This window comes from Hemiscyllium ocellatum, chromosome 28 (assembly GCF_020745735.1).
Source record: "Hemiscyllium ocellatum isolate sHemOce1 chromosome 28, sHemOce1.pat.X.cur, whole genome shotgun sequence".
Taxonomy (NCBI): Eukaryota; Metazoa; Chordata; class Chondrichthyes; order Orectolobiformes; family Hemiscylliidae; genus Hemiscyllium; species Hemiscyllium ocellatum.
Window position 1 is genome coordinate 1,593,085 of NC_083428.1, and position 22,199 is coordinate 1,615,283.

Sequence of the window (22,199 nt, forward strand, 5' to 3'; positions counted from 1 at the left end):
GCTTTGGGGCTGTTGTCATTGGAGAAAAGAAGGTTTAGGGGAGATTTGATAGAGGTGTACAAGATGATTAGGGGTTTAGATAGGGTTGACAGTGAGAACTTTTTTCCGCTAATGGAGTCAGCTGTTACTAGGGGACACAGCTTTAAATTAAGGGGTGGTAGGTATAGGACAGATGTTAGGGGTAGATTCTTTACTCAGCGGGTTGAGTTCATGGAATGCCCTGCCAGTAGCAGTGGTGGACTCTCCCTCTTTATGGTCATTTAAGCTGGCATTGGATAAGCATATGGAGGTTATTGGGCTAGTGTAGGTTAGGTAGGCTTCGGTCGGCGCAACATCGAGGGCCGAAGGGCCTGTACTGCGCTGTATTTTTCTATGTTCTATGTTCTAACAGAAGTCAGGATGGTGAGTGGCTTGGAGGGGAATTTGAAGGGGGTGATGTCCCCATGTATCTGCTGCCCTTGTCATTCTGGATGAAAGCAGTCATGGATTTGGAAGGTTCGGTCTAGGGAGCCTTGGTGAATTTCTGTAGTGCACCTCGTGGATGGTACTTACTGCTGCCACTGAGTGTCGGTGGTGATGTTAAAATTATTAGACTGCTTTGCCTTATGGATTAGAAAGTAGCTAATGTAACCCCCACTGTTTAAATAAGGAGACAGAGAGAAAACAGGAAGTTATAGGCCAGTTAGCCTGACATTGGTAGTGGGGTTGACCGTAGAAGGTTTAATAGCAGAGCACTTGGGAAAAAGTGACAGGCTCAGATAGAGTCAGTATGGATTTACAAAAAGGGAAATCATGCTTGACAAATCTACGGGAATGTTTCAAGGAAGTAACTAATAGAGATTATAAGGGACAGGCAGTGGAGCTGGTTTATTTGGATTTTCAGAGACTTTTGATAAGATTCTTACCTGAGATTAGTAGTAAAATTAAATTGCATGAGTTTGGGGGCAGTATACTGACATGGATAGAGAACTGACCAGCAGACAGGGAGCAGTGTAGGAACAAACAGGTCATGTTCGGAATGGCACGAAGTGATTTGTTGGGTACCACAAGGATCAGAGCTCAGTCCCCAGCAATTCATAATACATATTAATAATTAAGATTAGGGAACTAAATATAAAGTATCCTCAAGTCTGCAAGCTACGTAAAGCCGGGTGACAAAGGGAACTGTGAGGAGGATGTGGAGATGCTTCAGCCTGTTTTGGACAAACTGAGTGAGTGGGTAAATACAAAGCAGATACAGTATCATGTGGATAAATGGGAGGTTATCCACTTTGAACGCAAAAAATAGGAAGGCAGATTCCTATTTGAATGGTGATAGACTGGGAAAAGGAGAGATGCAGTGGGATCTTCAAGCTATGCTTAAAATGGAGTACTCATTCATTAGCCAAGAAGCAGGTAGTTCTGGCAGGAGTGATGGAGTCATAGAATCCCCACAGAGCAGAAAGAGGCCATTTGGTCCATCACACCCATGCTGACCCCCCAAAGAAGGTCACACCCAGACCCAGCACCTCTCCCACCCTATCCTGATAATTCCATAATTAGCACAACTAATCCACTTAGTCTGCACATGCCTGGATACTATGGGCAATTTAGCATGGCCAATCAACCTTAACTTGCACATCTTTGGACTGAGAGGAGAAACTGGAGCACCTGGTGGAAAGCCACGCAGACATGGGGAGAATGTGCAAACTCCACACAGATGGTCGTGCAAGGTTGGAATCGAGCCCAGGTCTCTGGTGCTGAGTGGCAGCAGCGATGATACATGGTAATCAACAGGATGTTTCTGTGCCTATGGCTCACCTGACAATATATGACTTTGTGGGACTTGGTGTCAATATTGAGGACTCTCAGGAGCAATCCAACCCAACTTTATATCGTTGTGCTGCAATCTCTCATGACAAACTCAGGATGATGGTGCTGTCTAAGACTGTGTGTAGGATAGGAGTAAAAAGTCTGCAGATGCTGGAGATTAGAGCTGAAAATGTGTTGCTGATTAAAGCACAGCAGGCTAGGCAGCATCCAAGGAACAGGAAATTTGACGTTCCGGGCCAGAGCCTGGTGTGTAGGCTAGGAGTCCATGAGTACGATTGTCAGCCACTACTAATCTGTGCGATAGCTCTCCTTCGATTCTGTAGGGATTTGATTCAACTTAGCAGCTTGCTGGGCCATTTCAGGGGGCATTTAAGAGATAACCACACTGCTATGGGTCAGGAGTCAGACCAGGCAGAATTCTTTTCCTGAAGGATTTTAATGAATCAGGTGGCTTGTTATAAAAACCTAAATTGGTGTTTCATGGTCACCATTTCTGACTGAGATCTGTGACCAACGGTAACAGGGCTCAGTACTGGGACTCTTGTTGTTTGTAGCAGATTATCATTTCTGATTCTCGCGGGCTCTCACGTTATAAGAACAACTCGCAATAGCCCCTCCATTGAAGCTAATGGGGCTGGAATCGATGTTATAGTCAATCCAGGTAAGGAAAGTTCGCATTATACAAATAACGGTCTAAATCTTTCAATCCTGTTAAAGCCACTTCACATTGAAGAAACACACATTATAGCAGAACCAACTGTATATAAAAATTATCTGGAAAAGAATGTAGCTAGCCTGATTAGTAAACTTGTGGACGACACAATGATTGGGAGAGCTGCAGATAGTGAGGAAGACTGCCAGAAGATACAGCAGGACATAGATCGATAAGCTGGAAACTTGGGCTGAGAAATGGCAGTTGGAGTTTAATCCAGACAAGGGCGAGGTGATGCATTTTGGAAGATCTAATTCAGGAGGGAGGTTTACAGTAAATGGCAGAATACTTAGTAGCATCAACATACAGAGGGATCTAGATGTACAGGAGATGGGAAAGCTATGGCCTAGTGGTATTATCACTGGACTGTTAATTCAGAGACACAGGGAATATTCTGGAGACCTGGGTTCGAATCCAGCCACAGCAGTTGGTGGACTCCACATTCAATAAAAAAAAGGAATTAAGATTCTGATTATGACCATGAAACCACTGTCGCTTGTGGAAAAAACCCATCTGGTTCATAATGTTCTTTAGGAAAGGAAACTGCCATCCTTACCTGGTTTGGCCTCCATGTGATTCCAGACCCACAGCAATGCGGTTGACTCTTAACTGCCCTCTGGGCAATTAGGGATGGGCAATAAATGCTAGCCTGGTAAGTGACACCCTCATCCCAGGTTAGTTTGGAGGACAGATTGGACAAACTTACTCTGTTTTCATTTGAGCGAAGGTTGAGGGGGGACCTGATAGAACTTTACAAAATTATGAGGGGCATGGACAGAATGAATAGTTGTTGTGGTTCTGTTCGTTTTGTGGCTAGCTGATGTTCATGGATGCGGACTGTTAGCTGTCTTCCTGTTTGTCCTATATAGTGTTTTGTGCAGTCCTTGCATGGTATTTTGTAGACTACGTTAGTTTGGCTCGTGCTGGCTATTGGGTCCTTTGTTCTAGTGAGTTGTTGTCTGAGTGTGGAAGTTGGCTTGTGTGCTGTTATGAGTCCTAAGGGTCGCAGTAGTCTGGCTGTCAGTTCTGAGACGCTCCTGACGTATGGTAGTGTGGCTAGTCCTTTTGGTTGTGGCATGTCCTCGTTCCGTGGTCTATCTCTTAGGCATCTGGTGATAAAGTTGCGTGGGTATCCGTTTTTGGCGAATACCTTGTATAGGTGTTCCTCTTTTCACAGTTCTGGTGTACTGCAGTGTGTTGTGGCTCTTTTGAATAGTGTCCTGATGCAGCTTCGTTTGTGTGTGTTGGGGTGGTTACTTTCATAGTTAAGGACTTGGTCTGTGTGTGTTGGTTTCCTGTGTACCCTTGTGGTGAATTCTCCGTTGGGTGTTCTCTCTACTAACACGTCTAGGAATGGGAGTTCGTTATCCTTTTCCTCTTCTCTCGTGAATCGTATTCCTGTGAGTGTGGCGTTGATGATTCGGTGTGTTTTTTCTATGTCTGTGTTTTTGATGATTACAAAGGTGTCATCGACGTATCTGATCCAGAGTTTGGGTTGGATTTGTGGTAGGGCTGTATGTTCTAACCTTTGCATAACTGCCTCTGCTATGAGTCCCGAGATTGGTGATCCCATGGGTGTTCCGTTGATTTGTTCGTATATCTGATTGTTGAATGTAAAGTGTGTGGTGAGGCACAGGTCTAGTAGTTTAAACGACACGACCAGCTATCCCTAGTAGCCATACACTCAGACAACCAGGAACATGAATTTGACTGGGAAAACACTACCATCATAGGACAAGCCAGACAGAGAACAGCCAGGGAATTCCTAGAGGCATGGCATTCATCCACAAACTCCATTAACAGACACATGGACCTGGACCCCATATACAAACCACTACAGCTGAAACTGACACCCGGAAATGGCAAGAACATCCATCAACAGACACATCGACCTGGACCCCACATACAAACTACTACAGCTGAAACTGACACCCGGAAGCGGCAAGAACAAACCACTATAAATACCGGAAGAAACATCAAAGCAGCGCTTCACAGGAGGCTCCAATAGCACTGATGATGTTCCCTAGCCAGGGAACGAAACGTTTGCAGCAAAAACTTCCAGCTCGGCGAACAGAACCACAACAACGGACACCCGAGCTACAAATCTTCAACCAGACTTTAGAATGAATAGTTGGCGTCCTCCTCCCCAGACAGAAATGTTTATGTTTACTTTAGTGTTAGAAAGGAATACAGCTGGGGGAAAGGCAATTACGATGCGATCAGGCAAGATTTAGGAAGCATAGGATGGGGAGGGAAACTGCAGGAGATGGGCACATTAGAAATGTGGAACTTATTCAAGAAAAAGCTCCTGTGTGTCCTAGATAAGTATGTACCTGTCAGGCAGGGAGGAAGCTGTAGAGCGCGGGAGCCATGGTTTACGAAAGAAGTGGAATCGCTGGTCAAGAGGAAGAAGGAGGTTTATGTTAGGATGAGATGTGAAGGCTCAGTTAGGGCGCTTGAGGGTTACAAGGTGGCCAGAAAAGACCTAAAGAGAGAGCTCAGAAGAGCCAGGAGGAGACATGAGAAGTTGTTGGCGGATAGGATCAGGGTTAACCCTAAGGCTTTCTATAGGTATTTAAGGAATAAAAGAATGACGAAAGTAAGCTTAGGACCAATCAAGGATAGTAGTGGGAAGTTATGTGTAGAGCCAGAGGAGGTAGGGAAGCACTAAATGAATATTTTTCGTCAGTATTCACTCTAGAAAACGACAATGTTGTTGAGAATACTGAGATACAGGCTACTAGACTAGGTGGGATTGAGGTTCACAAGAAAGAAGTATTAGAAATCCTGCAGTGTGTGAAAATAGATAAGTCCCCTGGGCCGGATGGGATTTATCCCAGGATCCTCTGGGAAGCCAGGGAGGAGATTGCCGAGCCTTTGGCATGGATCTTTAAATCGTCATTGTCTACAGGAATAGTGCCAGAAGACTGGAGAACAGCAAATGTGGTTCCGCTGTTCAAGAAGGGGAGTAGAGACAATCCTGGTAATTATAGACCAGTGAACCTTACTTCAGTTGTTGGTAAAGTGTTGGAAAAGGTTATAAGAGATAGGATTTATAATCATCTAGAAAATAATAATTTGATTGGGGATAGTTAGCACGGTTTTGTGAAGGGTAGGTTGTGCCTCACAAGCCTTATTGAGGTCTTTGAGAAGGTGACCAAACAGGTAGATGAAGAGTAAACCGGTTGATGTGGTGTATATGGATTTCAGCAAGGCGTTCGATAAGGTTCCCCACAGTAGGCTATTGTACAAAATGCGAAAGAATGGGATTGTGGGAGATCGAGCAGTTTGGATCAGTAATTGGCTAGCTGAAAGAAGACAGAGGGTGGTGGTTGATGGGAAATGTTCATCGTGGAGTCCAGTTACTAGTGGTGTACCGCAAGGGTCAGTGTTAGGTCCATTGCTGTTTGTCATTTTTATAAACGACCTGGATGAGGGTGTAGAAGGGTGGATTAGAAAATTTGCAGACGACACTAAGATCGGTGGAGTTGTGGATAGTGACGAAGGATATTGTGGGTTACAGAGAGACATAGGTAAGCTACAGAGCTGGGCTGAAAGGTGGCAAATGAAGTTTAATGCGGACAAGTGTGAGGTGATTCACTTTGGTCGGAGTAACCGGAATGCAAAGTACTTGGCTAATGGTAAGATTCTTGGCGGTGTTGATGAGTAGAAAGATCTCAGTGTCCAGGTACACAGATCCTTGAAAGTTGCCACCCAGGTTGACAGGGTTGTTAAGAAGGCATCCAGTGTTTTAGCTTTTATTAATAGAGGGATTGAGTTCCGAAACTCTGGTGCGGCCGCACTGGGCACATTGTGTACAGCTCTGGTCACCGCATTATAGGAAGGATGTGGAAGCGTTGGAAACGGTTCAAAGGAGATTTACTGGATGTTGCCTGGTATGGAGGGAAGGTCTTATGAGGAAAGGCTAAGGGACTTGAGACTGTTTTCATTAGAGAGAAGAAGGTTGAGAGGTGACTTAACAGAGACATAAGATAATCAGAGGGTTAGATAGGGTGGACAGGGAGAGCCTTTTTCCAAGTATGGGGACGGTGAGCACGAGGGGGCATAGCTTTAAATTGAGGGGTGATAGATATAGGACAGATGTCAGATGTAGTTTCTTTACTCAGAGTAGTAAGGGTATGGAATGCTTTGTCTGCAACGGTAGTAGATTCGCCAACTTTAAGTACATTTAAGTTGTCATTGGACAAGCATATGGATGTACATGGAATAGTGTAGGTGGGATGGGCTTCAGACTGGTATGACAGGGCAGCACAATGTTGAGGGCCGAAGGGCCTGTGCTGCGCTGTAATGTTCTATGTAAACATCAATTACTAAGGGACATAGGTTTCAGGTAAAAGGGGTAAGTTTAAAGGAGATATGAGAGGCAGAGGCAAGTTTTTTTTTATTTTACAGAGAACATGGTAAGTGCCTGGAAGCACTGCCAGAGGAGGTGGTGCAGGAGGCTACAATAACAATCTTTAAGAGGCACCTTGAAAGATACCTGAATAGGCAGGCAGGAGAGGGATACAGACCCTGCACAGGCAAAGGTTAGTTGTTTAGAAAGGCATCATATGTCTGCATAGTTGTGAAGGGCTGAAAGGCCTGTTGCTGGGCTGTACTGATCTTTGTTCATTAGACTAGTTTTACTTCCAAACTACTGTATTCAAATGCCACTATCTGCCACTGAAAGATCTGAACCTAGGCTCCAAGTCCATCAGCCTGGCCACTGGATCACTGTTACACCAACGGTACACCCTGACATTAGAATTACTGCACTCCACTGTCTCCCCATAAAAGGTGCAACGGGTAGAAGTCACAGCAACTACAGGAGCTGTTGGAACACACAATTACAGAAAACAAAATACCATGGTGTGATGGGTAACATATTAGACAGACATTCTTCATGTTGGCCAGCCACTGAGTTGGCTTAAAAGCATAATTTTCTGGCTGGCAGGACGTAACAAACGGTGTGTCAAAGGGACTAGAGCTAACAGGTATAATTTAAGTAAGTGACTTGGATGAAGGAACTACAGGCACGGTTGCCAAAGTGAGAAAATGTGAAGCTGTCCATTTCATGATAAAAAAATATTTGGGACTTAGAGGGATCTGGGTGTTTGATGTAAGTTTGCTCGCTGAGCTGGAAGATGGGTTTACAGATGTTTTGTCACCATATTATGGAACATCATCAGTGAGCTTCCGGTGAAGCGCTGGTGTTAATGACCTGCTTTCTATTTATGTGTTTCCGTTTCCTTGGGTTGGTGACGTCATTTCCTGTTTTCTCAGAGGATGGTACGTGGGGTCCAAGTGTCCTCAGAAACTTCAAAATATTTGTGTCCAGGTACAGTAAGTGATTAGGAAAACTAATAGAATGTTAAGGCTTGTTACCAGGGGAGTTGATTATAAATGTAAGGAGGTTATGCTTCAGTTATACAGGTCATTGGTGAGACTACATCTGTAACACTGTGTACTGCACTGGTCTCTTTAGTTAAGAAAGGATGCAAGAGAGTTGGAAATAATTGAGAGAAGGTTTACCAGACTAATACCTTGCTGAAAATGTGTTGCTGGAAAAGCACAGCAGGTCAGGCAGCATCCAAGCAGCAGGAGAGTCGATGTTTCAGGCATGAGCCCTTCTTCAGAAATTTTTTGAAGAAGGACTCATGCCCAAAACGTCGACTCTCCTGCTGCTTGGATGCTGCCTGACCTGCTGTGCTTTTCCAGCAACACATTTTCAGCTCTGATCTCCAGCATCTGCAGACCTCACTTTCTCCTAGACTAATACCTTGAATGGGTAGGTTGGCTTACGAGGAAAGGTTGGACAGGCTGGGTCTGTATACACTGGAGTTTCGCAGAGTAGAAGTGACTTGATTGAAGCATGCGAGTTCCCCAGGAGTCTTGACACAGTGGGTATGGAGAGGATGGTTCATCGTGTGGGAGAATCTAGAACTCGGGGTCACTGCTTCAAAATTAGGGGTCAACCATTTAAGACCAAGATGCAAGAAAATCTATTTTCACTGAGGGTCTTTGCTTCCTTGTGGAGGAGTTTTTCAAAATCCTTGAATATTTTTAAGACAAAAGATGGCTAGATTTTTGATCAGCAATGGAGTGAAAAGTTAAAGGGATAGGTGGGAATGTGGAATAATTAGATCAGTCTTGATCCTCGTGAAGGATGAAGCAAATTCGAGGGGCAGAGTGGCCTGCAGCTGCTTCTAACTCACATGTTCCTTCAAAACAGAAACCAGATCATTGACGCTACTGGGAATCTCAAACAAAATCAGTAAATGTAAGCAGGACAACTCTTTAAAGTTAGCAGACATGAATGGTCTAATATCCACCTTCTGTTATGAATCTTTAAAACATGAGAGAACACCACGGCTGGAAGAGCATTTAAACTGCAGCCTCGCTGTGATTCCCAGAGACTGCTTTGGGAATCTGGAGGTTTTGGTTTGTGGGCAGCCCACACAGACCCAGCAGAAAGAGGAGTGAAACATTCTCACCTGCAGCTCCAGGGGGTCATCAGAAGGGGCCTCCTCTGTATCCAACAGTTCAATTGTCATGGAAACACGTCCTTTGCTCTGGATAAACATAATCTGTAGCAAAAATAACAAACAAAAAAATCACGAGTCCCATCACACTGTGATTTAAACCCTCTATCACTCTCTCCCATCGCCATAATCTTTTTGACTCACTCCAATCCACATTCAACCTTACCCCCACCCCAGGTCAGAGTGTCTCCCGCGACGGTCCCACTCACCGACGGGAGTTACCGGCGACGGTCCCACTCACCGACGGGAGTCAGCGGTGACGGTCCCACTCACCGACGGGAGTCAGCGGTGACGGTCCCACTCACCGACGGGAGTTACCGGCGACAGTCCCACTCACCGACGGGAGTTACCGGTGACGGTCCCACTCACCGACGGGAGTTACCGGTGACGGTCCCACTCACCGACGGGAGTTACCGGCGACGGTCCCACTCACCGACAGGAGTTACCGGTGACAGTCCCACTCACCGATGGGAGTCAGCGGTGACAGTCCTGCTCAAATGAAAGTGTCATGGGGAAAGCTAGCCACTCTTACCTTGAAGCAATTTTCATCAGGCATGATGCGTTCAGTCTTCAGCTGATAGGCTGCTTCCAGGGTTGCTCTGACACACTGGGAGGACAAACTCCCTCCAGCTGCTCCTCGCTTCCTCTCACTCAGATAAACCTCAGTCGCCTGTACACACACATCATCACTCACCAGATGCTGCAGCTGGGTACAAAACAAGAAGCAGAGAGTCAAGTGTCATATGCAGCAAGGCAGGAACTACACTTCATTTTACAGTCACAAGGTTACAGATTCAAGGCCCAGAAATCCAGCCTGACACTCGAGTGCAGTAACAAGGGACAGCCACATGGTCAAAGATGGCTGTTACATTTTGGTGGTTTACAAGATTGTTGTGTTTTGGAATGGAGTCTTTCACTTTAAGGTGAAACACAGGGGATTGCGTGACCTGTTCTGAATCCAGTTCAACAGGCCTGTGGCAATTAAAGGTCAAAGGGCAATCAGGATTTTGTTACAAGGACAATGGAGTAAGGTGTTCACACTAAGAGGCAATGGCAGCAGTCTGTGTTCAATATGAGTTTCCCAAATTCCCAAAGTGTTAATAGCATTGGGTTGTAAGCAGTTGGTGCTGTAAGCTAACTTGAGAAAGGACTCAAGTTAAGAATAGCGAATCAGCATTGTGACCTAGGTGCGAGGCAAATGCGGTTATATTGCTGTGGAAAAGATTGCAGAGGAAACCACTGTTTGTGATGACACTTCCCTACAAATTCAATATGATATAAACTGACAACAGGTCGTGGGGTCAGGAGAGAAGAGTCGGCTTGGTTCTACAAACCATACAGCCAAATGCAGGAAGGAGATGACGGAGGAGACACGATCTGGAGGAAGGGGCACAGTGCAGCAGGAGGCAGCCATTCTTGAGGTCATGATGTTCTAGACCCATGATTCAACATCAGAACATTATCCTTCAACTATCCCTCAGCCTGTGCCTCCTCCCACTCTCTGTACAGCTACAAGGCAAATCTCCAATCAGTCCCACTCCCTCCACAAGAAACCATCAGCACCCACCTGCCGTACAATGTTTTGAATCAGTTTATCGACTGTGAAGCCAATGTAGGCATGAATGGTGAACATTTCACGCAGCGTGTCTTCATATTGTGTGGGCTCAATGTTCCCATCCAGCAAATTCCTCACCATGTCCAGAAAGGCTGGATAATACTCCTCCAACTCAATCTCACCTAAAGATCCAAACGTAGGAATATTTCAATATATCAAACACCACAACACGTAGCCATTTGGGAAACTGTAAAGAAGAGGGTCACAGTTATGACCTTCAACCTCTGCTGCCATCTGATCTCAGCCAGATGGGGCAAGGGTGAGCTACAATGCTTCCGATAAATATAGAGAGCTAGGGGCAGAGTGGCAGTGTCTCTAGGCCAGTAATCCAGAGACTCAGGCTAATAGCCTGGGGTCCCTAATTTAATTCCACCATGAAAACTGGCGGCCATTTAAATTTAGGCTAGTCTCAGTCACAGTGACCAGAGAATTGCCATTAATTGTTGTCAAAAACCGATCTGATTCACAGGTCCCCTGTAGGGAAGGGTAACCTTACCTTGCATGGCCAACATGGCACTCCAGCCCCCAGCAATGTGGTTGCTAAGCAAGCTACCACGTTCAGGGCTATGATGGATCAGTCATGAATGTTGTCATTAACACCCACACCCCACATTAAAAACTGTGAAAAGGCCTGACAGCATCCCTGCATCAGCTCACACATATGATCTAACTGAATGGTGGAACTGCTTTGAGGGAGCGAATGGCCTCTCCCTAACTGTACTGCTGAAATGGGAGCAAACAGAGAGAGGATCAGATCTTGGGGAACCGTACTTTGTTGTTTGAGCCTGAGCTCCACGGCAGGATCACTTGCTTTCTCTTTTCTCCCATCCTGTAACTGTTTCTCCTTCTCCTTCTCCATTTGATATTCCAGCAGCTGTTTCTCAGCCTGCCTGTAAATACGCAGCAGCCGGTAGCACAGAATCTGATGCAGCCTTAGGAAAAAGTACCAATTGTTATTTACAAAGAAGAGATTGTAGACGTCATCCAGGTTCTTCTGATATTCTGCCACTTGGTCTCGCAGGTCAAGCCGCTCCTCAGCCAAGCTGCTCTGAGGAGAAGCTGTTCCTTTCTGCCCAGTGTCAGCATTGCTACTCTGACTGTGCCGGGGAACACTCTCCATCTCATCGTCTGTTGAATCCTCAGATTCACTCAGTTCACCGCGCTGGGTAAAGAACAGGTCGGGCACAAAATGGTAGATGATGCGTTTGATGTGATCCTTGTCCTCCTTCTGAATGGTTGGCTGTCGCTTGACATGATAAATAATCAGAGACGCAGCATCCTCCATGATCTGTTTATCCTCATAGACGAACATCAGGTGGGGGCCGCTGACACCCGGACAGCCTTCCTCAGAGTTCTGTTCTTGGCGCTAAATTAGAAGAAGGTGAAAGGTTATGATCCCAGGTCTTTACTTTTGTACCAAACCTAAAAGTACCAACAGTTGCAGTTCCAGACCAACCAGCCGCAACCTGGATCCCATCCGACTAACCTTAAACTACATTTAATCCCGGGGTGGTGTACCCTTACCCAAGCTGACTGACAGAAGTCTTTTTGAGCTGATTACAATCATGGGAATTATTCCTCCTATTGAGCTAGAAAGAAAATCTGAAAGAGTGCCTACTTCCATATCTTGTTGTTGCTGTCAAACTCTCCCTTGCCCACAGACCCACTCTCTGTGCAGAAACAAACTTGAAAATAGTGACAGATTTAAAATAATTAAAGTAGATCCAAAGAATCCTCACAGTGCGAAAGGAAGCCATTTGGCACATTGAGTCCATACCGAATACCATCCCACCCAGCCCTAGCCCCAGCCCCTGCCATATCCCGTAACTCCATATCGTCCAAGGTTAATCAGCCTAGCCTACACATCCCTGAATACTATAGACAATTCCAGTATGGCTAATCCACCTGACCTGCACAACTTTGGACTGTGGGAGGAAACCAGACACCTGGTAAAAACCCACAAACAGGGAGAATTTACAAACGTCACACAGACAGTCACCCAAGGGAAATCAAATCCGTATCTCTGGTGTTGAGAGGCAGCAGTTCGAATGACTGAGCCACCACATCACTCCTAATTGAACCAGATTATCATATAAGTTCCTTCGGGTGTTGGCATTATTTCTTAAGGGTACTAATCCCATCATTGTGCCCTGTACCTAGGTCCCTGCCCCATGCCAATAACCACCAGTAAATTAAACAAAGGATCATGTTGAGCATTGCTTTTATCATACCTCTCCAGGCTCTTTTTTACAAAACCCCCCAATTAGTCAGTAAACCGTGGGTCTATCATTAGGGAAATGTCAGGTTACCTCATCATAAACACTCTCAATCTCATTCAACAAACTCTTGGAGCGCAGTGCCTTGGTGTCATTTTGCTTAAAGTTAACCCCCTGGTGATCCAACGACTTTAGGTAGGATTTCTCATACTGCTCCCGCCAGATCTTGTTGAATCCTTGCTGTGCCTCCCGCCATTCCTCTTCCTTGGCTTTCAATCTGTAACAATTTGAATTTAATAAAAATTAAAAAGTTCTGTAGCTCAGTTACAAACCTTTACAGTGAGCTGTGGTTTGAGGAATACGCTTTGCGAATAACAGTGACTTCCTGCACGTGTAGGGTTTTGTTCACTCTTTATGGTGAATCACCAAAACCTTGACCACCCCGCGCCCCCCCCCCCCCCCCCCCCCCCCCCCCACCCGCTCCCGAAACAACCCAAACACCATCGCCCCTACTCTCACTTAAAACAGGCATGCAACCTGGAAAGCTCGGACAACAGCTCAAATTGCACTACCCAATTTTGATTAGATTAGATTACTTACGGTGTGGAAACAGGCCCTTCGGCCCAACTAGTCCACACCGACCCGCCGAAGCGCAACCCACCCATACCCCTACATTTACCCCTTACCTAACACTACGGGCAATTTAGCACGGCCAATTCACCTGACCCCGCACATCTTTGGACTGTGGGAGGAAACCGGAGCACCCGGAGTAAACCCACGCAGACACGGGGAGAACGTGCAAACTCCACACAGTCAGTCGCCTGAGGCGGGAATTGAACCCGGGTCTCAGGCGCTGTGAGACAGCAGTGCTAACCACTGTGCCACCCACAATGGATCCAGTTGACAAATGCAAAGGATCCTTAAGGAAATAACCAGCTCCAACCATTGTCAATCCCAAAGAAATATTGCTGCCAACCTGATTTTAGGAGCTTGAAATCTTTTTATTCAAGCTGTTCAGAGATGTTACGATACACCTCTGGAGCAAGTGGGACTTGAACCCAAGACCTCTGAGTCAGAGGAAGGGACACCACCACTGTGCCGTAAGACACACACTCGGACTTTTATTTACATTGTAACAGTGAGGGCACTATGTTTGCTGCTAAATCTGTGACCAAGGGATTTCCACGTGAGGTGATATGGATATAAGAGAAGCAACAGTGGCACAGTGGCTCAGTCATTAGCAGTGCTGCCTCACAGCGTCAGGGACCAAGGTTCGATTCCAGCCTTGGGCAACTGTCAGTGTAGAGTTTACATATTCTCCCCGTGTTTGCGTGGGTTACCTCCCACAGTCCAAGGATGTGCAGGTTAGGGTGGATAGGCCATGAGAAATTATCTTATAGTGCCCAGGCATGTGCAGGTTAGGGTGGATTGGCCATGCTAAGTTGCCCTTAGTGTTGAGGGATGAGTAAGTTAGCTGCATTAATCAAGAATAAATACTGTATAGGGAAATAGAGAACGGGAATGGGCCTGTGTGGGTTACCCTTCGGAGGGTTGGTATGGACCTGTTGCGCCGAAGGGCTTGTTTTTAAAAAAAAGTGTCATACTGGATTGCAGTTCAGGCCAGATAGAATCAGTTGACACCACGATCTGGAAATGGATTAGAACAGGAGGCTGAGTTGGTAAAAAAGAAAGAAAAAAAACTACAGCTGCTGAAAATTAGAAAAGAAAAACAGAAATCATTGGAGAAACTCAGGGTATAGCGACATCTATTTTGGGTCCAGAGACTCTTCTTCGGAGCCATTCAAACACTGACTCTGTTTTATCTCCACAGATGCTGAGTTGCTCGAGCTATTTTAGTTTTTGTTTGTGCCTGAGTAGGTCAGAACAGGCAGCATGGGCCAAATGGACTCACTGGATTCTGTAGCGTTTTGTACCCTGAAAGCTTAATTAGTGACAAAGACCCGATGGTAAATGTCATCACATTACATTTCACCTTTTCAGCACAACAGGGACAGCTGTGGCCGGATTTTTCTTAAGTCCATCGATTATTTCAGGTGCTTTATCTCCATAAATACGATAGATGGCTCTGCGGTGGATGACCTCCGATGTCCCTCCCAGACAATTATCCAGGCGATATTTATCCTGATCCTCTGGAGACATCCGTGTTAGTTTTTTCTGGACACTTTCAAGCACACGAATTGTAGCAAGGTTGGTTTCCAGGACAACATCAAGCTATTAGTAAAGAAGCAACCAAAAGTGGACAGCCAATGGTGAAACAGAGCAGAATATCCACCTGAACACACTCCTCTCCAAATCCACATTAACAGAGTCCTCCCTTAAACACAAACCAACCCCAGGTCAACTGTTGCAACCTTCCCTAAACCAATCCCACAGTAAACAACCGAACCCCTCAGGTGAACCATGTACCAGCATCAACTGAAAGCTAGTTCTGGTGAAAGGTTATGTCTGAAACATTTAATATTGTTCAAAGCTTCGGTGACTGACTTATTGCATGAGTTTTTATAAAGTCAGTTATTACCTCAAACCTCTCATCCTCACAGCGATGAAGCTGCTCTTCATATGGAGTTTTCTTTGAGCTGACAAAGGTGGAGTCTTCTGACCAAGATGGAAACGAGACCCAAGTGTCGTTCAGAACCTGTAAAGAGAGTGAAACACAAACAGATTGGATCAGAGGCAGGACCAGTGAAGGCAGACAGCTGCTTGCTGATAGGCGTGGCCTCAAGGATTGTAGAAGAAAGGAACAAAATGAAGAACAATCAGAAAACCCTTCAGGGAAAAAGACCAGACTAGCTGCACCCTGGCTGTTATCTGGATAGGAGAAAGTGAGGTCTGCAGATGCTGGAGATCAGAGCTGAAAATGCGTTGCTGGAAAAGCGCAGCAGGTCAGGCAGCATCCGAGGAACAGGAAATTCGACGTTTTGGGCATAAGCCCTGATGATTCCTGATGAAGGGTTTATGCCCGAAACGTCGAATTTCCTGTTCCTTGGATGCTGCCTGACCTGCTGCATTTTTCCAGCAACACATTTTCAGCTGTTATCTGGATACCAAACATTGGGTCAGTTCTTCTATAACATGATGGTTACATTGTGCAACATTGCATGATAGAAAAATCACGCTTTAGAAACAGCGCTTAAAGTGATGTAATCGTGTTCCAGCCAACACGTTTTAAAAGCTTGAGCTTTAAAAATAGCATCCCCAATTCTTCAACTGTGTTACAGCGAATTTACATTGACAAAACGAGCGTTATACAGAATGACCCGTAAATCATTAAAGTAAAAAGAGAAGGTGATGGAGCAGAGAAGGAGAGAAAGTTCCAAAGAGTTGCATTGGACTTGAAAAAGTTAACTCTGTTTCTCTCTCAACAGAGACTACCAGAGCTGTTGAGCTTCTCCAGCATAGAAATGTACAGCATGGAAACAGACCCTTCGGTCCAACCTGTCCATACTGACCAGATATCCCAACCCAGTCAAGTCCCACCTGCCAGCACCCGGTCCATATCCCTCCAAACCCTTCCTATTCATATACCCATCCAAATGCCTCTTAGATGTTGCAATTGTACCAGCCTCCACCACATCCTCTGGCAGCTCATTCCACACACGTACCACCCTCTGCATGAAAAAGTTGCCCCTTAGGTCTCTTTTATATCTTTCCCCTCTCACCCTAAACCTATGCCCTCTACTTCTGGACTCCCCCACCCCAGGGAAAAGACTTTGTCTATTTATCCTATCCATATCCCTCATGATTTTGTAAACCTCTATAAGGTCACCCCTCAGCCTCTGATGCTCCAGGGAAAACAGCCCCAGCCTGTTCAGCCTCTCCCTGTAGCTCAGATCCTCCAACCCTGGCAACATCCTTGTAAATCTTTTCTGAACACTTACATGTTTCACAACATCTTTCTGACAGGAAGGAGACCAGAATTGCACACAATATTCCAACAGTGGCCTAACCAATGTCCTGTACAGCCGCAACATGACCTCCCAACTCCTGTACTCAATACTCTGACCAATAAAGGAAAGCATACCAAACACCACCTTCACTATCCTATCTACCTGCAACTCCACTTTCAATTGAATTGAATTTATTGTCAGGCGTACTGAGGCACAGTGAAAAGTTTTGTCTAGTGAGCAATACAGACAGTTCACAGAGTTAAATAGCATAGATTGTAAATAATAGGAAAACAGCGGCAGAATCAAAAACACAGGGACAGGCGAATATTAAGAGTTTGAGAGTCCATTCAGTACTCTAACAAAGATAGGGTAGAAACTTTCGCAACTGGCTTGTGTGTGTGTGTGTGTTCAGGATTCTGTACCTTCTCCCTGATGGTAGAGGTTGTTGAAAAACATTGTCAGGGTGGGATGGATTTTTGAGAATGTTGGTGGCCTTTCCTTGACAGCGGGCCTCTTTGTTCAGCAATACTCCCTCGGTCCTTACCATTAAGTGTCTAAGTCCTGCTCAGATTTGCTTTCCCCAAATGCAGCATCTCGCATTTATCTGAATTAAACTCTGTCTGCCACTCCACGGCCCATTGGCCCATCTGATCAAGATGCTGTTGTAATCTGAGGTAACCCTCTTCGCTGTCCACTACACCTCCAATTTTGGTGTCATCTGCAAACTTACTAACTGTACTTCTTATGCTCACATCCAAATCATTTATATGAATGATAAAAAGTAGAGGGCCCAGCACCGATCTTTATGGCACTCCACTGGTCACAGGCCTCCAGCCTGAAAAACAACCCTCCACCACCACCCTCTGTCTTCTACCTTTCAACCAGTTCTGTATCCAAATGGCTAGTTCTCCCTGTATTCCATGAGATCTAACCTTACTAATCAGTCTCCAATGGGGAAACCTTATCGAACGCCTTACTGAAGTCCATATAGATCACACCTACTGCTCTGCCCTCCTCAATCCTCTTTGTTACTTCTTCAAAAAATTCAATCAAGCTTGTGAGGCATGATTTCCCACACACAAAGCCATGGTGACTATCCCGAATCAGTCCTTGCCTTTCCAAATACATGTAAATCTTGTCCCTCAGGATTCCCACCCACCACCGAGGTCAGGCTCACCGGTCTATAGTTCCCGGGCTTGTCTTTACCGCCCTTCTTAAACAGTGGCACCACGTTTGCCAACCTCCAGTCTTCCGGCACCTCACCTGTGACTATCAATGACACAAATATCTCAGTAAGAGGCCCAGCAATCACTTCTCTAGCTTCCCACACAGTTCTCTGGTACACCTGATCAGGGGATTTATCCACTTTTATGCGTTTCAAGACATCCAGCACTTCCTGTAATCTGGACATTTTTCAAGATGTCACCATCTATTTCCCTACATTCTATATCTCCCATATCCTTTTCCGCAGTAAATACTCTTGCAAAATACTCATTTAGTATCTCTCCCATCTCCTGCAGCTCCACACTTTCTCTTTTACCTTCATATTTCTGGCATCCTTAGCATTTGCTTTCATTTACATATTGTTATAGAACATAGAACATAGAAGGATACAGCGCAGTACAGGCCCTTCGGACCTCGATGTTGCGCCGACCGAATCCTACCTAACCTACACTAGCCCAATAACTTCCAAATGCCTATCCAATGCCCGCTTAAATGACCATAAAGAAGGAGAGTTCACCACTGATACGGGCAGGGCATTCCATGAACTCACAACCCGCTGTGTGAAGAATCTACCCCTAACATCTGTCCTATACCTACCACCCCTTAATTTAAAGCTATGTCCCCTAGTAACACCTGACTCCATTAGCGGTAAAAGGTTCTTAGTATCTACCCTATCTAAACCCCTAATCATCTTATACACTTCTATCAGATCTCCCCTAAACCTTCTCTTCTCCAATGAGAACAGCCCCAAGTGCCTCAGCCTTTCCTCATAAGATTTTCCTACCATTCCAGGCAACATCCTGGTAAACCTCCTCTGCACTCGTTCTAAAGCTTCCACATCCTTCCTATAGTATGGCGACCAAAACTGCACACAATACTCCAGATGAGGCCTCACCAGAGTCTTATACAACTGCAACATGACCTCAGGACTCCGGAACTCAATTCCTCTGCCAATAAAGCCCAGTACACCATATGCCTTCCTCACAGCACTATTTACCTGGGTGGCAACTTTCAGAGATCTGTGTACATGGACACCAAGATCCCTTTGCTCATCCACACTACCAAGTAGCCTACCATTAGCCCAGTAATCCATCATCTTGTTATTCCTACCAAAGTGAACGACTTCGCACTTAGCTACATTGAATTCCATTTGCCACATTTCCGCCCAGCTCTGCAACTTATCTATATCCCGCTGTAACCTACCACTTCCTTCCTCACTATCCACAACTCCACCGACTTTTGTGTCATCCGCAAACTTGCTTACCCAGCTTTCAAGTCCTTCCTCTAGATCATTTATAAAGATAACAAAAAGCAATGGTCCCAAAACAGATCCTTGTGGTACACCGCTAGTAACTGCGCTCCAAGATGAACATAATCCATCAACTACTACCCTCTGTCTCCTTCCAGCCAGCCAATTCCTAATCCAAACCTCTAATGTATCCTCAATGCCATACCTCCGAAGTTTTAGCATTAGCCTACCATGGGGAACCTTATCGAACGCCTTACTAAAATCCATATACACAACATCTACTGCTTTACCCTCATCCACTTCCTTAGTCACCTTCTCAAAGAACTCAATAAGGTTTGTGAGGCACGACCTGCCCTTCACAAAACCATGCTGGCTATCCCTGATCACGTTATTCCTACCCAGATGTTCATAAATCTTATCCCTTACCATTCTCTCTAAGACTTTGCCCACCACTGAAGTCAGACTCACTGGCCTATAGTTACTAGGGCTATCCCTACTCCCTTTCTTGAACAATGGGACCACATTCGCTATCCTCCAGTCCTCTGGTACTATTCCCGTTGACAATGACGACATAAAAATCCAGGCCAATGGCTCTGCTATCTCCTCCCTAGCTTCCCATAGGATCCTGGGGTAAATGCCATCAGGCCCAGGAGACTTATCTATATTCATCCTTTCCAATATTCCCAAAACCTCTTCCCTGCATATTTCCAGGGCATCCATTCTAATTATTTGTGATTCCATATTCACATCAGCAACAGTGTCCTGTTCCTGAGTGAATACTGATGAAAAGTACTGATTTAATGTCTCTCCAATCTCCTCCACCTCCACACACAACTTCCCACTACTATCCTTGACTGGACCGATACCTACCCTAGTCATCCTTTTATTCTTGACATACCTATAGAAAGCCTTTGGGTTTTCCCTAATCCTACCAGCTAAAGACTTTTCATGTCCCCTTCTCGCTTCTCTTAGCTCCCTCTTTAGCTCCTTCCTGGCTACCTTATAACTCTCAATCGCCCCTACTGAACCTTCACGCCTCATCTTTACATATGCCGCCTTCTTCCCTTTCACAAGGGATTCCAATTCCTTACTAAACCACGGCTGCCTCACAAGGCCCTTTACACCATGCCTGACTGGTACATACCTATCGAGGACACGCAGTAGCTGCTCCTTGAACAATCCCCACATCTCATTAGTGTTCTTCTCTTGAAGCCTGTTTTTCCAATCCACACATCCTAAGTCATGCCTCACTGCATCATAATTTCCCTGCCCCCAGCTATAGCTCTTGCCCTGCGGCGCACGATTATCCCTCTCCATCACTAAAGTAAAAGTCACCGAGTTGTGGTCACTGTCCCCGAAGTGCTCACCTACCTCCAAGTCTAACACCTGGCCTGGTTCATTACCTAGAACCAAATCCAATATAGCCTCCCCTCTTGTTGGCCTGTCGACATATTGTGTCAGGAAACCCTCCTGCACACATTGTACAAACACCGACCCATCTAATGAACTCGAGCTATAGCTCTCCCAGTCAATATCTGGGAAGTTAAAGTCCCCCATAACAACCACCCTGCTACCTTCACTCTTTTCCTGAATCATCCTCGCAATATTATCCTCTACTTCTCTAGGACTATTAGGAGGCCTGTAGAAAACACCTAACAGGGTGACCTCACCTTTCCTATTTCTAACCTCAGCCCAAACTACCTCAGATGGCAAGTCCTCTTCCATCGTCCATTCCACTGCTGTGATACTGTCTTTGACAAGTAATGCCACGCCTCCCCCTTTTTTACCCCCATGTCTGATCCTACTAAAACATTTGAACCCTGGAACGTGCAACAGCCATTCTTGTCCCTGTTCTACCCACGTCTCTGTAATGGCCACAACATCGAAGTCCCAGGTACCAACCCACGCTGCAAGTTCACCTACCTTATTCCTTATACTTCTGGCATTGAAGTATACACACTTCAATCCACCTTTCTGGTTACAGGCACCCTCCTTAGAGATCGCTGCATTATTCCTAACCTCCCTACACTCAAGGTCCTGTACCCTAAAGCTACAGTCCTGGTTCCCATGCCCCCGCGGAGTTAGTTTAAACCCTCCCAAAGAGCACTAGCAAACCTCCCCCCAAGGATACTGGTGCCCTTCAGGTTCAGGTGTAGCCCATCCTTTTTATAGAGGTCCCACCTTCCCCAGAAAGGACCCCAGTTGTCCAGAAACCGGAATCCCTCCCTCCTGCACCATCCCTGTAGCCACGCATTTAACTGCTCTCTCTCCCTATTCCTCGACTCTCTATCACGTGGCACGGGTAACAAACCAGAGACTACAACTCTGTTTGTTCTAACTCTGAGCTTCCAACCTAGCTCCCTGAAAGCCTGTCTGACATCCTCACCCTTCTTCCTACCTATATCGTTGGTGCCAACGTGGACCACGATCTGGGGCTGCTCCCCCTCCCCCTTAAGGACCCGGAAAACACGATCAGCGACATCACGTACCCTTGCACCTGGGAGGCAACATACCAAACGTGAGTCCCTGTCGCCCCCACAAAACCGTCTGTCTGTACCCCTCACTATCGAGTCCCCAAGAACTATTGCTCTACCTTTCTCCACCCTACCCTTCTGAGCAACGGGGCCAGGCTCCGTGCCAGAGGCCTGAACCTCGTTGCTTGCCCCTGGTAAGTCATCCCCCCCACACGTATCCAAAACGGTATACTTGTTCTTGAGGGGAATGACCGCAGGGGGTCCCTGCACTGGCTTCCTCCTCCCACTCCCCCTCACTGTCACCCATCTATCTTGAACTTTCGGAGTAACTACTTGCCTATAGCTCCGATCTATGACCTCCTCTGCCTCCCGAATGATCCGCAGTTCATCCAACTCCAGCTCCAGTTCCCTAACACGGGTTTGGAGGAGCTGGAGATGGGTGCACTT

At 45.9% G+C, this 22,199-nt stretch overlaps 1 protein-coding gene across 3 annotated transcripts in view; it reads right to left on the bottom strand.

Moving 5' to 3' along the window:
* Positions 1-22,199, bottom strand: part of sin3b (SIN3 transcription regulator family member B) — a 76,265-nt gene that overhangs the window by 16,855 nt on the left and 37,211 nt on the right. For all 3 annotated transcript variants that reach the window (XM_060846622.1, XM_060846623.1, XM_060846621.1), the window contains exons 11-17: positions 15,437-15,553; positions 14,891-15,129; positions 12,991-13,174; positions 11,453-12,047; positions 10,634-10,803; positions 9,599-9,772; positions 9,019-9,111 (exon numbers count right to left, since the gene is read on the bottom strand). In XM_060846622.1, the coding sequence (XP_060702605.1) occupies positions 9,019-9,111; positions 9,599-9,772; positions 10,634-10,803; positions 11,453-12,047; positions 12,991-13,174; positions 14,891-15,129; positions 15,437-15,553 (1,572 nt within the window). The remainder of the gene's footprint in view (positions 1-9,018; positions 9,112-9,598; positions 9,773-10,633; positions 10,804-11,452; positions 12,048-12,990; positions 13,175-14,890; positions 15,130-15,436; positions 15,554-22,199) is intronic.